The sequence below is a fragment of the Phacochoerus africanus genome, chromosome 14 (genome assembly GCF_016906955.1).
Source record: "Phacochoerus africanus isolate WHEZ1 chromosome 14, ROS_Pafr_v1, whole genome shotgun sequence".
NCBI classification, from domain to species: Eukaryota; Metazoa; Chordata; class Mammalia; order Artiodactyla; family Suidae; genus Phacochoerus; species Phacochoerus africanus.
The window spans coordinates 16,740,194-16,755,946 of record NC_062557.1 but is presented as its reverse complement, the minus strand read 5'-3'; the positions used below and the strand labels follow the sequence as shown (position 1 = coordinate 16,755,946).

General features: G+C 36.7%; 1 protein-coding gene across 1 annotated transcript in view; it reads left to right on the top strand.

Annotated features, from left to right (window-relative positions):
- The window catches only part of EFCAB13 (EF-hand calcium binding domain 13), an 83,948-nt gene that overhangs the window by 56,719 nt on the left and 11,476 nt on the right, over positions 1-15,753 (top strand). The window contains exons 13-15 of the mRNA XM_047756783.1: positions 1,173-1,247; positions 6,523-6,666; positions 14,217-14,288. Of these exons, the coding sequence (XP_047612739.1) occupies positions 1,173-1,247; positions 6,523-6,666; positions 14,217-14,288 (291 nt within the window). The remainder of the gene's footprint in view (positions 1-1,172; positions 1,248-6,522; positions 6,667-14,216; positions 14,289-15,753) is intronic.

Genomic DNA, 15,753 nt, shown 5'->3' with positions numbered 1-15,753 from the left:
GAAAGTTGTATGTTCCTATTAGGGAGTATAAACCTTAATTAACTCTAAAATGCCCCCCAAATTTTTCAGGGTCTCATTTCTTTTGTCTCCAAAAATTTGGCTAAGAGTATAAAGTGTTTTGGTGCTCTTTAAAGTAAACTGCTTAATGATATTTAATCTTGGGAGTAGGAAATAGATTGTGCCTTATTTTTTACAGTGCACTAGAATTTTATTTCTTAGATATGATGAGTTTTTTTGTTTTGTTTTTGTCTTTTTGCCTTTTCTAGGGCTGCACCCGCGGCATATGGAGGTTCCCAGGCTAGGGGTTGAATCGGAGCTGTAGCCTACGGCCTAGGCCAGAGCCACAGCAACGCAGGATCCGAGCCGCGTCTGCGAGCTACACCACAGCTCATGGCAACTCCGGGTCCTTAACCCATTGAGCAAGGCCAGAGATCGAACTCTCAGCCTCATGGTTCCTAGTCGGATTCGTTAACCACTGAGCCACAATGGGAACTCCATGATGAGTTTTGATAACCCTACTCCTTTGCTTACCTTTATACAGATATGATAAAGAAAATTCTTTAAAATGTTTTATTAGAAAAAATTTTAAAATATTTCATCTATTCTAACATTGGGATACTAAGAAGAATTATACTTAATCCAGGAAAGCCATTTCTGTATATAAAATGACTATTAAAATAGTAAATGTTTTCAGTAGTATATTGGAGTAAAGATATCAGTGTGAATGATAGCCTGATGTAGAAAAAACAGAGTCAAGAAGAGTTTGATTCTAATTCCTGATTTTAAATTTCCTATTGTGACCTTGGGAAAAAAGTCATATCAAATACAAGGATTTTTTTAAACATGAAATAACATGCAGATTCTTTACCGACATATTTACTGAGTTGTTGCAAGGCCAAGACAAGATAGTTTAAGTTTAAAGTTAAAAATGTTGTGTACTAGCAACTAGAAAGATTTTGATTAATTTTCTTGGTGTTTTTCAGGGTTTAGTTTTTGTCTGTAAATTTAATTGCTTTTCCCCCTTATACTCATATATTTTAGTAGTTAATATTAGCTGATGGATATAATTATGTTATCTTCTTGAATGTATAACCTATTTTATGTACTTCAGTATTTATCATAATAACTTAATACTTGAAGATACTGAAGAAAATGTGTTCTTTTCTCTTTAGAAACAAAAAAAGTGAATTTTAAAGAATTTGTTGATACTATGATGAGCAGCACAGAACGCTTCTCTGAAAAATTATGTAAGAACATTATATCTCGTGCTTTTTGTGGACTAAATGGTTTGATAGATTTTACAAGAGTATAATGTAGTGAAAAAGGAGTCATCCTACTGATCCTCAGGCAAATATATGCCTGGTTTACTGCTAATATGCCTGGTTCACTACTGACCCCTAGATCTATAAGAATTTCCACATGCAGAGGAATTGAAATCTACCATAATCTTACTATTCAAATTTACACTTTATTATAGAGAGTTATGAAATTTCATGTATATGAAATTCATTTTTTGGGAAGAGTTTTAAATGTTTTCTTGCATTGGGAAGGTAATGCCATCTAGTGACCATAGCTGAGTACTATAATGGTTTCAGTTCTTATTTTTTTTTAATCTTTCAGTTTATTCAGCAATGTTTATTGAGCCATTACTAGGCACCAGATTTTATGTTAAACTACGAGAGTGCTAAAATGAAAAAAAGACAGTCTTTGTCCAAAAAAGGAACATCCTGTACATATATTTTAAATGGAATGAATTTAGTACTTTAAAAATTGAGGCTAAAAGTAGCAGTGTGATATTTTGTGCCATATATTAGGTAATAGTGTACTTTTAAGTAATAGGTATTTTTACCTTATAACATATGTCAATTTAATTTCTTTCCTTTCAAGGAAACACAGTTGATTAATTGGATGAAAGGGTTATTTGCATTGTCAGTTACTCTTCTTAGTAATTTCAATTTCATGGAGATAAAAATTTTATTAGCAGAGTTGTATAGTATCTTATTCATATCTGTTATATTTCCTTTCTCATTCTTTTTTTCAAGTACTATTTTTATTAAAGTAAATGCCAATAGGAAATAATTTTAATAAAACTATTTCAAGCACATCCATTGACTGGACATACATTTTTACTTTATGTACTCATTCAGATTTTATATAAGCTACTTGATCATCTTATGTGACTGCCATATAATTTATTTTCATTCTTATTCTTTTATTTTGGTTTTTATTCATTTACTTAATCTCATTTTTGTATTTTACATGATAATGGCTATAATTCCCTGTGCTATATATCTTTGTTGCTTACCTGTTTTATACATAGCAGATTGTATCTCTTAATCCCATACACCTATCTTGCCCCATCCCACTTCCCTCCTCCCACTGGTAACTGCTAGTTTGTTTTCTATTATCTTTGAGTCTGGTTCTGTTCTGCTGTATACAATCATTTGTTTCATTTTTTTTAGATTTCTAATAAAAATGATATCATACAGTATTTGTGTACACACACACACACACACACACACACACACACACAGACACCACTTCCTTATCCATTCATTTGTTGACAGACACATAGGTTGCTTCCATATCTTGGCTATTGGAAATAGTGCTTCTATGAACATTGGGATGCATCTATCTTTTCAAATTAGTGTTTTCAATTTTTCCGAATGTATAGCCAGAAGTAAAATTGCTAGACATATGGTAGTTCTATTTTTAGCTTTTTGAGAAGCCTCCATACTATTTTCCACAGTGGCTGCATCAAGTTATATCCTCACGAACAGTGTACTAGGGTTCCCATTTCTCTGCATTGTCGCCAATATTTGCTAGTTGTGGTCTTTCTGATGATAGCCATTCTGACAAATATAAGGTGATATCTCATTTGATTTGCATTCTTCTGATGATTAGTGATGTTGAGCTTCTTTTTATGTGCCTTTTAACCATCTGTATATATCTTCTTTGGGGCAAAAAAACCTCTATTCAGAGCTTTTGCCCATTCTTTGTTTGGGTTGTTTTCAACTGATGATCATTTAAATTCAAATACATTCTAAAAGTTCTACATTTTTATTTCCTTCTCCCACAGTTTGTGTTTTTAATGTCATATTTTGCCGCTTCATGTTTATCCCTCAACTGTTTATTGTACCTAATAGTTTCTATTGCAATTTTTTTCCAAGTCATGTTCTTCTGTATCACTTAGTCTGCTAGTCATTCCTTCTAGTGTTTTTTTTTTATTTAAACTTTTGAATTCTTCATTTTTTTGGGCCGTGCCCACAGCACATGGAAATTCCCAGGCCAGGGACTGAACCTGTGCCACAGCAGTGACCTATGCCATAGTAGTGAGAATGCTAGATCCTTAACCCACTGAGCCACCAGGGAACTCCCCAATTATTCATTTCTGATTAGATCTTTTAATATATTTTATAGTTCCTTGTTAAAGTTTTCCTTGTGTTCATCTATTCTTTTCCCTAATTCAGTTAACATTTTTATTACTAATGCTTTGAATTATTTATCTGACAAATTATTTCTGTTTCATAATTTATTTTTTCAGAAGTTTTCTCTTGCTCCTTCAATTAAGAGGAATTCCTCTGCCTTTTCATTTTGCTTAACTTTCTCTGCCTTTGTTTACCTCCTGTGGTCTTGAAGGGGTTTTCTTATGTGGGAGCATCCCTGTACAGATTCTGTGTGCCCAACGCCTTTGGTGGGAGAGCTGGATTTGACATGGATGCAAGTCGCATCTTTTCTCTGAGTATGCTGGCAGCTCTCACCTGGTAGGAGGTGGCTCTGAAGATGAAGAGGCTAGAGCTGGAGCTAGATGTGTGGCAGGATTTCTCCTCTGCTCAGTGGCCATCACTGCCCTCTTGGGGTGTGGTCTGATCCCAAGTTGCTCAAGCAGAAGCACTAAGAGTTGGGCCTGAGCTGGCTCCGTTCCCTTTAAGTGTGTGCTTTCTCTTCTTCCTGGTCCAGAACCCTTGCCCCAAAGGGGAGGAGTGCTGCAACAAGTGGGGACCCTGCAGCTTATGTCAGCTGCAGACAAAAGACAATGCTGTCTCTGATGTGCTGCCTATGCAGGTGCCAGCAATTGTTTCCATCACTCTACTCACATGTAGTACTGGGTGCAAATCTTCTTTGTTCTTCACATCTGATCATTGCTCCCAGCCTCTGAGGACCCCACCCTGTTGTGGAGTCATACCACAGAGCAGGTAGGATCTGGGTGAACCCTCAGGGCGGATTAAGGGTGAGCTGTGGTGGAGTGGCCACCCTCAAAGATCGAAGCTGCTTCTGATGTGTTGCTTGAGTAAGTGCCAGCAAATATTATTTTTATTGATATTCTTAATTTAGCATAGAGCATATTTTATGTTTGAGGTTGATGGGAATCCGGCTGTCCTCAGTCTACCATATTGTCAATTCTCTCTTTAAAACACTCATTTTGATCTTTGACCTTGCCACTCCTAACTAGCTTTTCACAAAAAATTAAATCTCATCTTGTTAAATCTGTTGGTCAATATCCTGTCTTTATCTTGTTTATCTCTAGAAGCTTTTAATATGTTTCTTCTTGAAAATTTCTCTTCTGCTGTCTTCTGTGACATTCTAATCTCCTAATTTCCCTCCCATCTTATTGGCTTTTCCTTTTCTAGAAAATTGAGATATAATTGACATATTGTGTAAGTTTAAGGTGTGCAATGTTTTGATTTTATATACTCATACATTGTAATATTATTACCACCATAGTGTTAACTAACACTTCCATCATATCACATAATTGTTATTTCTTTTTTTGGTGAGTGCATTTAAGATTTAGTTTTTTTCAAGTATATGATACAGTGTTGTTAACTATAATCACAGTGCTATGCATTAGATCCCCAGGACTTGTTAGTCTTACTTTTTTCTAATTTTTTTTTTTTTGGTCTTTTTGCTATTTCTTTGGGCCGCTCCTGCGGCATATGGAGGTTCCCAGGCTAGGGGTCTAATCGGAGCTGTAGCTGCCAGCCTATGCCAGAGCCACAGCAACGCGGTATCCGAGCCGCATCTGCAACCTACACCACAGCTCACGGCAACGCCGGATCGTTAACCCACTGAGCAAGGGCAGGGACCGAACCTGCAACCTCATGGTTCCTAGTCGGATTTGTTAACCACTGCGCCACGACGGGAACTCCTGGTTTTTTCGTTTGTTTGTTTGTTTGTTTGTTTTTAAGCATGTGGACAGACCTGTGGCATATGGAAGCTTCTGAACCAGGGTTTGAGCTACAGCCTCTGTGGAAGCAGTGCCAAATAGTTATGTTGTAAGCCACAAGGAAAGTCTGTATTAGTCTTCTGATTGCAAGTTAGTACCCTTTGACCAATATCTCCCCGAATCCTCTAACCCCTGGTAACCACCATTCTACTTTGTGTTTTTATGAGTTCTACTTTTTTAGATTCTACGTATAAATGAGGTCTTATAGTATTTGTCTTTCTCTGTCTGACTTTATCTCACTTGTTTCCTCAAGGTCACAAATGGTGGAATTTCTTTTTCTCATGGCTGAATAAATATCCCATTGAATATAGGTCCCTTCCTTTTTGGTCTTGTTTTCTGTCTAACTTTTAAATATTAGTTTGATAACAGACTCCATTCTGAGTCCCATTCTCTAAAGGTTTTCCTGAGTGATACTACTGCTTTAATATCTGTATCTTTTTGGTTCCCTCTGTATTTAAAACTTAATATGTATAAAAAAGAATTCTTGTTCTCCAAGGGACTCATTCTTTCCCTAGTCTTTTTTTATCTCAGCCATTGATGCCACTCTCTACCCAGTTGCTCAGGTCTCAAACCTAGGAGTTCTTCATGGCCCCAGCCCCCTTAGGCTGTCTTTCAGTTCATCACTAAATACTCTCAGCTTCATCCTCAAAATATATCCTGTATTTGTCCACTTATCATTATCCCCATCACTTTCATCTATGTCGAAGCCACTGTCTTTTTTTCCTGTGAACTACTACAGTAACTTCCTAATCACCTTGTCTTCAGAAAGTTCATTCTCTACATAGCAGCAGAATGATCTTTTATACTTTTGTAATGAGATAATTTCACTCCCCTGTTAAAATCTTACAAAGGTTTTCTATTGGAATTTTAATAAAACAAAATTTCTTTCTATGGTCTGCAGTGGTAGATTGAAGAGGAAGTAGGATCCAGGAAAGAATTTTGTGGGGAGATTTAGACCAAAAGCTGTTTAATTCATGGTTTTATCAGTTGTACATATTTGTGAATTCAGACTTTTGTAAATCTGTATTTCAATGAAAATTATTCTTTATGTGATTATTTAGGGATTCAGGCACTATAAGATTTTGAAATATTTTAGAATCTTTAAAGATACAATTAATTTGGTGTTAAATATTTTATTGTGTTTTAATATTTGAATGTTCACAATTAATTTATACTGTATTTTTTATTCTTCTTAACCATAAAAATCTCAACTCCTCTCTAGTCTTGATAATCATTTACTGTATTAACTTTGTGGATAAATATTTTGTAAAACTTGTGTTTTATATACCCTTTAGTATTGCCTGATACTATTGAAAACCTCCACAATCTCAGTAAAGAGAAGATGAGTGTTCCTGACCTGTGGAATACTCTGTCTAGTTTGAACAGTAATTTAAAAAAAGATGAATTCCTAGCTGCAATGAGATTATCAACAGTTGATGGTGAGTATTCCAAATACTAAAATTAAAAGATATATAAGAATATGGTTTTATCAATCTTTATTTATTCTTGTGACTTATATTTGGTCGATATGCCCATATATACATTTAGGAAATACAAAGAAAGCCCAGATTTTTTGGCTGTCCTATAGAAAAATATTAACACCTAATACATTATTACTTTAAGCTGATCAAATATGTATTTAATGTAACTGGATGAGGACAGTACAGAACCCAAGTTTGGCTGCTTGCTAATCGAAAGAACAGTGCTTGAGACAAGTATTGGTGGAAAAGGAAAAGTTGCATTATTCTGGAGGACAGCTGCCTGGGAAGATCGTGGACAAATGTCCTAAGTCCATTCCCAAATTGCTGGTTAGGAAACAAAGGTTTTAAAGGCAGTGTGGGGGGGGGGAGGGGGCTGCAGGGTGTGTGAGCAGCTTTGCACAATTCTTGGATTGGTTGCTCTCGAGGTAAAGTTTCAGGCATCATCAATCCTCTGGTTTTAACCAGTCTGGGGTCTACATGCTTATGATCAGGAGTTTTCATCTGATGGGGGTCAGCTTCCCATAAAAACAACTTAGGAATGTGTGTTAGACCTTTATCTATGTCTTTCAGGTAGCTGGGAGTCTGGTGACTCTGCTATGTGGCTGGTTTGTAGTCTAAATTATTATCAGTTTCGTGGACCAACAGCTAGCTATTCTTTGCTTTTACATCTTCATGTTTCCTAACCATTAACTCTAGAGCCAGCTGTTTGAGACTCAGAAGAGGCCTGGGAGACTAAAGCTTATACATGAGGCAGGTGGAGGCCATTGGGAGAGGGGAATCTGTCTGGAAAGGGAGAAAACCCCATAGGATCCTGCTTGGTTACATGACTACTTTCAAGTTGTGTACCATGTTACTGGAAAATGGTATGTCCCAGTGAGCACAGAGGGGATTGTTAGGAAATGCTGAGATTTATTCCAGTTTTATGTTAACACTACTTGGGATAGTCATAGTGTTTTGTTGAATCAGGTTTTTATTTAATTTGCTAGGAAAACACACCTGCTGGTGACTACCACCTCTATTCAGCAAGTAAGGAAGATTCAAACAAACAAAAAAAGTTCATAAGAGTACTGTAAAGCAATGACCATAGATTAAAATTTTAAAAATAAAGTCTCCATTATTTACTGCTGACAATCTGCATGTAGAAAAGAAAGAGTACACAGCTGCCGGTAGTCGTTTCTGCTTCTTCATATTTTTAGTGCCTTGAAGTTACAAATGTACTTGTATACTCTTGTGTGGAGTGTTTATTCAGGACTAGGCCAGTAACATGAGCATGCTGTCTGGAGTCTTCGTCAAAGAACTCTCTTTCTCTGTGAGCATATTAACCCCCATTTCTCCATTAAGCTCCTATTTAGTTGAGACTGGTAATTTTGGACTTTAAGTATGTTGATTGTTTTCCTTATTGGGATATTTGAGGTGAGAAGGGTTGATGAAAACAGAAGGATATTAACTACTTGATAATAGGGATTTTGTTCCCCTCTTTCCCTCTGTGGCAAAGCTTCAGTTTCTTTTGACAAAGTGAATGGAAGTTGTAGGCAACATGTACCAGAAAAAGTATTATATAGCATTTATTTTCATCAGATCAATAAAATAATGTTTTATGAGCTATAAAATAACTATAAAATTACTTATTGTGATAATAAAAACTCTGTATATTGTATCCTATTCATTATTATATACTTTCCTTTCTTTTCTTTTTTTTAGAGCTGCACCTGTGGCCTAGGGAGGTTCCCAGGCTAGGGGTTGAATTGGAACTACAGCTGCCAGCCTACGCCACAGCCACAGCAACACAGGATCCAAGCTGTGCCTGCAACCTACACCACAGTTCACACTGGATCCTTAACCCACTGAGCAAGGCCAGGGATCGAACCTGTGGATGCTAGTCAGATTTGTTAACGACTGAGCCATGACAGGAACTCCTCATTATTATATACTTATAAAGCAAAAATACAGTGTTTAAAATGTAGATTGTTTTACCATTTAAATCCAAATATATACATGATATTGAAAAGTGTATTTGTACCCTACCCCCATCTATCATACTATTTTTTCTTTTAACATTAAGCCTTCAGTACAAAGTGATTTAGTTCTTATTTTATTTTATTTTTTGATTTTTAAGGCCACACCCTAAGAACATGGAGGTTGCCAGGCTAGGAGTCAAATCGGATCTACAGCTGCCAGCCTACACCACAGCCGTAGCAATGCAGGATCTGAACTGAGCCACGAAGGGAACTCCTAGTTCTTATTTTAATGTTGTGGTTTGCAAAGTTTTGAAACTTGTTTTTTTTTTTTTTTGCTTATATTTGGTGCAGTTAAAGCTGTAGAATCCTTTTGTTCCAAATGAATTCTTATAGAGTACTCCAGTATATAAAACATAAAAGTTGAATTCCTCTGACCAAAGTGAGGGAAATGACCAAGTGAACTGCTAAAGCATCTCAACACAGCCTTAGACATATAAGAAAGAACTTAAAAATTGCTGACCTGAGATATTCTTTTGACAGAGTATGTGAAAAGGGGGAAAAAAAGCAGATTTAGGTTCCCTCTAACTGGTGAATTACTTCTTGGTTATCGGTGGTATTCCATATTAACTCCTTAATGTTTTAAAGTATATTTAAAATTTTAAAAATAGCGAGTTCCCTTTGTGGCTTAGCGGTTAATGAACCCAACTAGGAACCATGTGGATGTGGGTTCAATCCCTGGCCTTGCTCAGTGGGCTAAGGATCTGGTGTTGCCATGAGCTGTGGTATAGGCTGCAGACACAGCTCAGATCTGGCGTTGCTGTGGCTGTGGCATAGGCCAACAGCTGTAGCTCTGATTCGATTCGACCCCTAGCCTGGGAACTTCCATATGCTGTGGGTGTGGCCTTAAAAAGCAAAAACAAACAAACAAACAAAAAAAACCCAAAAACCAAAGAAACTATGATGTTTATAAAAAGGTATTGAAAAATAAGAAAGGTATGTATCATTTGGTAAATTCAGAAATGCTTCCCAAATATCAAGTTGTATGGCTTTTGAATACCTCCTGTTTCTGTTGAAAGAGCTGAATGAAGAGAGTTAGGGTTGAGCCAGTATATTGCAAGGTGATGTGGAAAATAGTTAAGGGGAACGTAAGAGACTGAATCCATAGGCTAGGAATTATACAGAGTAAACATTATAGGTGTAGCCAGACATTTAAAGCCTCAGACTTAGTTTCTCCAGCTTTAATTGTTCTAGATTTTTAAATTTAAACTAATATGTATGTGCTCTATTCCTCCTGATTCTGACTTCTAATGGGGTTGGAATTAGCTTAATAGCTTTTTTCTTTTGGGCTTAACAAACTGACTCAGAACTTGTCTTCATGATATTGCTACTTTTATGCAATATCTGTTCAAGTTAGATCTGAATATTTGTTTCAGGTTCTGGCTTTGAAACCTGGCATCAGTTGTGATTTAACCTTATTTTGGTGATTTAGCAAAGAATGAGCCCCAATTCCAAAATCTCTATCAATTCACAGTCTTTTCATAGAATACGTTTGAAGGTGCCCAAGGAATCCTTTCTAATACTGGTAGTTTCTGTTTTATTTCAGCAAATGTAAGAACTTAAGGATCAAATGGAATGATAGGTCATAGAGATTTGTGTCCCTTGGTAAACAGGCCTAAACCTATGTGCAGATTTTGTTAGATCACTTTCTAGTGTTATTGGCACCTGTTGACCTCGGATGGCTCCCTGGGTTTTTTTTTTTTTTTTCTTTCTTTCTTTCTGTTAGAATTCTAAGCACCTAAACTTAGTTGTATTTGAATATATGTACTGGATTCAAAGGGAGCGCCACTTAGGTGATTGAGTTGCAATACCTATTGCTTACTTTAGGCTGGTATAAATTGAAGACATGTAATTGAAAAGGTCTTTTTGTAACTTGATCCTAGAAAATTTGATTATCTTGCCTTCCTAGTTGATGTGAAGCCGGTAGGAGATTACCCAGAGTGACAGAATATAAAAGAAACATGAGAAATGGGATACAAAAAGTCTTCCTATTCCTTCTCTACCTTCTTCCGCTCTCTCCACCACCCCCATACACACACATCAGAGAGATACCTCACATCTTTAAGGCAGAGTTTTTGTAGTTAAGGAGATGTTGGGACTTACTAAAAGAGAGAAGCAGGGAAAAGGCAATAAAGACAATGCTCTTAGTTCCTAAAAATTCAAGTGTTAGTTTTTTTTTTTTTTTGGCTGCGCCTGCTGCATGTGAAAGTTCCCAGGCCAGGGATCAGACCCCCGCCAATGCAGTGACATTGCCAGATCCTTAACCCATTGCTCCACAGGAACTCCTCAAGCATTAATTTAAAAGCCAAAGAAGATAAAAGATACAACATTATTAATTGTAGCTAAATGTGTATATATGTATGTGTATGTGCATATATATATATACACACACACATGTATATAGTTCCAGTTTTGAGTAATAATCAACAAATACAATTATATATGAAATGTGTAATGTTAGATTGAAAGATACAGTGGAGTGGTTACCAAGATCTGGATAATTAACACATTCACATCCATCACCTCATATAGTTAATTTTTTTGTGTGTGTGGATGATGAGAATGCTCAAATCACTCTCAGCAACTTGCAAGTATAAACTGCCATAGTGCAATTTTTTTTTCCTTTTTGGGCTGCACCTGTGGCATATGGAAATTTCTGGGCTAGGGGTCGAACTGGAGTTGCAGCTCCCAGTCTATGCTACAGCCACACTGACTCTGGATCTGAGCTGTGTCTGTGACCTGTACTGCAGCTTGCGGCAACACTGAATCCCTTAAACCATTGAGCAAGGCCAAGGATCAAACATATATCCTCATGGATTCTAGTCAGTTTCTTAACCTGCTTGAGCCACAGTGGGAACTCCCTTAGCACCATATTTTTAACTATAGTCACCATGCTATACATTAGAGTCTCTGACTTTATCCTTCATATAACTAAAATTTGTGCCCTTTGATCTACATTTCCTTATTTCCCACTCCCCCAGCCCCTGTCTATTCAATGTTTCTATGAAATTGGCTTTTTTTTTTTTTTAAGATTCCACATATAATTGACACTCTACATTATTTTTCTTTCTCTGTCTGGCTTATTTAAGTTAATGAAATGCATAATGCCCTGCAGATTTATCCATGTTGTCAAAAATGGCAAATTTCCTTCTTTTTATGGATAAATAATATTCCACTGTGTGTATGTAATGAAAGAAGGTGGGATTGTTGGATTATATGTTAGTTCTATTTTTAGTTTTTTGAGTGTCAGAAACCATCTTCCTTCTTGCATGGGACTTGAACCCAGCCAAAACTCAGATTGGGACTTGAATCCATGAGATAAGACTCAAACTCAGCTGCACCTCATATTAGGAATTGAACCCATGATCTCTGACTTCATAGGGGGCTCAAACCCACTGTCTTTTAATTGAAACCATTCAGGACTTACTGAAGTTCATTTATTTTGTTTCGTCACGGAAAGAATTCAGCATTAGGCAGAGATAGAGAGAGTTTATTTGCATAAGACATTTGAAGAGATCTAAGTGGGCAAACAAGAGACTGCAGCCTTGAGAACAAAGAGGGCTACATTTTTACAATCAAAGAAAAAGTGGGGAGGGGAGAAGACCACCTTCTTACTATTTTTTTGTAGACATCAAAGCTCACATCTTTAGTTCCTTCTTTCACCCTGTATGGTTTAACTGGGACTCTCATGGTGCTATTTAAATCATACGTATATTAACAAAAGTGTGGTAACATAAATTAAAATATGGTAATTCATCTCAGGTTTTGGTGTAATGTCCCCTTTCACTTAGTTTTTTTCCCTTTTTACCTATATTCTTGGCTACATGTAGGGATGCTACTCTTCAAGGACTATTAACTCCTTGACTTCATGTAATAAGATGTAGACTCTACATCTATTGTCTTGTGTTTTAGCTATTGGGATTTATGACTTGAGTGTGCCTGGCACTTGAATGTGCCTGGTCTTCCTTCAAGGTAGAGTAGATTTTTGCTTGAGTACTGGATTCTTTTCTTGAGTGGTCATTAGCTTACAACAGTGTCCCAAACTTACTTAAAATTCTCTATCTTAAAATTCTCTATCTCTAGAGAGTTAGTTTAGATTTCTAAACTATTTAATTATCCTACTCTATCCCTATCAGGATCACCATACTTTTTAACTTAATGCCTATATGAATTTACATTCCTACCAACAGTGTATGAGGATTACATTTCTTCCATATCCTCACCAACATTTTTTTTTTTTTTTTTTTTTTTTTTGCTGTATAGGGTTGCACCCATGGCATATGGAGTTTCCCAGGCTAGGGGTCTAATTGGAGCTACAGCTGCCAGCCTACACCATAGCCACAGCAACGCAGGATCCAAGCTGCATCTGTGACCCTTACCATAACTCACGGCAAAGCCAGATCCTTAACCTACTGAGCGGGGCCAGGGATTGAACCCCGCAACCTCATGGTTCCTAGTCGGATTCGTTTCCACTGCACCATGACAGGAACTCCTCTTCACCAACATTTGTTATCTCTTATCTTTTGTATAATAGCCTCCCTAACAGATGTGAGGTGATATCTCATGTGGTTTTGATTTGCATTTCCCTGATGATTACTTATATTAAAAACATTTTCATATACCTATTAGCCATTATACTATATATTTAAGCCCTAGGCAGGCTCTTATCTGCTGGTGATATACTTTGCTGATTATGCTATATTCTAGTCTATGATCATAAGCTGTAGTAATTCTAAATCTTTGGATTAATTTTCCCTCTCCTAGATTCAGAAAACAAAATTGCCTTTGTCTCCTGTGTTTGTCATTTTAACTTTGTAATCTAGTACTTGTGTGTTCTTGTATAAGAAATGGGTATAAACATGGAGTTCCCGTCATGGCACAGTGGTTAATGAATCTGATTAGGAACCATGAGGTTGCGGGTTCGATCCCTGCCCTTGCTCAGTGGGTTAAGGATCCGGCGTTGCCGTGAGCTGTGGTGTAGATCACAGACACGGCTCGGATCCTGTGTTGCTGTGGCTCTGACGTAGGTCTGTGGCTAGCTCCAATTAGACCCCTAGCCTGGGAACCTTCATATGCCGCAAGAGCAGCCCTAGAAAAGGCAAAAAGACAAAAAAAAAAAAAGAAGAAATGGGTATAAACATGAGTCAGAAATTGTAACTATAGAACCATTTGACATTAAAAAAAGTCTTTAAAGTTAATCTGGTACAGTATTTTATCTTCAAACATTTGAAAGGCTAAAACTGAGATTTGTCTCAGTTTTATTTCTAGGGATATGGACTGCATAGTTTTGACTATTGGAAATTGAAAATTCAGCCTGACTTCTGTAACCTTAAGATTTGTTCATTCCATAAAATTCTTTGGTTACTCAACAATATACAAAAGAAATATAATTCTTATGAGTACATCAAGTAATTCACACTTTCAAAGGTTTTTTTTATTGGATCCAGCTTTTGCTTAAGCGAGGCTGATTTTTTAAAAATGTTTTTCTTATAGAAAGTGAGAAAGTACAAATTGAAGAATTTGCAAAAGTGGTGAAGGATATGCGTGATGCCTCCAGGTTAGAAGGTAAGTATTAGACTACTTGTGACTATTAAATTTACTTCTCTTGAATGGATGTCTGTTTTGTTTTGTTTTTTAGCTTTTCTGGTTCTGATAAGTTCTGGTTAACATGTTGGCATTGATCTCTTTATAGGCAGACAAAATTTGGTTTTGATTAAAAGTTGGCAGCTTCCATAATGAAAGAAAAAAGGCTCTTTCTGGAAAGAAGTCTGTTTAAAGCTATTTTTAATCCTTTTTGTTTGTTTGTTTGTTTTCAGGACTTTATGTAAACTCAGCTACTAGCTTAAAAATCTTTCCAGATATGAATATTCTGCATATCATTTTAAGCCTCATACTTAGGACTCCATCCAATGTATAGGTTTTTATATGATATAATTTCTCATAAATCTTTTGCTTCCGATAGTATGCATTCCTCATGTTCCTTTCTTTAGTTTTTGTTTAATACTAGAGTGACCATGGGCAGTTTAATATCATAGGTTTTCTATTATTTGACTTTCGTTTTTGTTTAAAAATTAAAAACATGAGGAGTTCCCATTGTGGCGCAGTGGAAACAAATCCGACTAGGAACCATAAGGTTGCAGGTTCGATCCCTGGCCTTGCTCAATGAGTTAAGGATCCAGCTTTGCCGTGAGCTATGGTGTAGGTTGCAGACACAGCTCAGATCTGGCGTTGCTGTGGCTGTGGTGTAGGTCGGCAGCTACAGCTCCAATTCGACCCCTAGCCTGGGAAGCTCCATGTGCTGTGGATGTGGCCCTAAAAAGCAAAAAATAAAATAGAATAAATAAAAACATAGGGCTGAAACAAATGAAGATAGTACAAGTAGAGTGTGTGTACTTTTTTGTTTGACAGATTTGAGCCTCAAATGGAGGAATAAGGTTTGGTTGAAGGTGGAACCAAAATGGGCTGACTGACGATTGCCCCAGAAAACTAGGAGAATGTTGCTCTGCCTCCTGGTCCTGTGATATGTGGAGCATAGGAGGATGAGCAGACCCCACTCAAGGTGGTTGTGCAAGAAAGGAAACCAAGTTTTAGTTAAGACAAAGAATTAGGGCTGATACAGGTTTTCAGGTGCTAACAAAACTCAGATTGCCATCTGCAGTTGCCTCCCAGAGATGTTAGGGGGATAAGAAGTGAGGCAAGATCTAAGGCACCAAGAAACTGTGATTACAATTTGCAGCCAGTTCCTTCTGGATTTAATAATATATTTTATTGCTATTGATAGCATGGCATTTATTAAGCCCTTAATCTAACACCGTTTTAACTATTTTTGAGTACATTATCATATTTAATCTCCATATGAACTTTATGAGGTAAATATTATTATAGTCTCATTTTTAGATACAGACAACTGAGCTTTATAGTTGGGTTAAGCAGTAAAATTTGCTCATGGTTACACAGTTCCAGGTCACAAATCTCAGGATCAGGGTTTGAATGTAAGTCCATGTGATTTAACACTGCCTCCTTTGAAAAG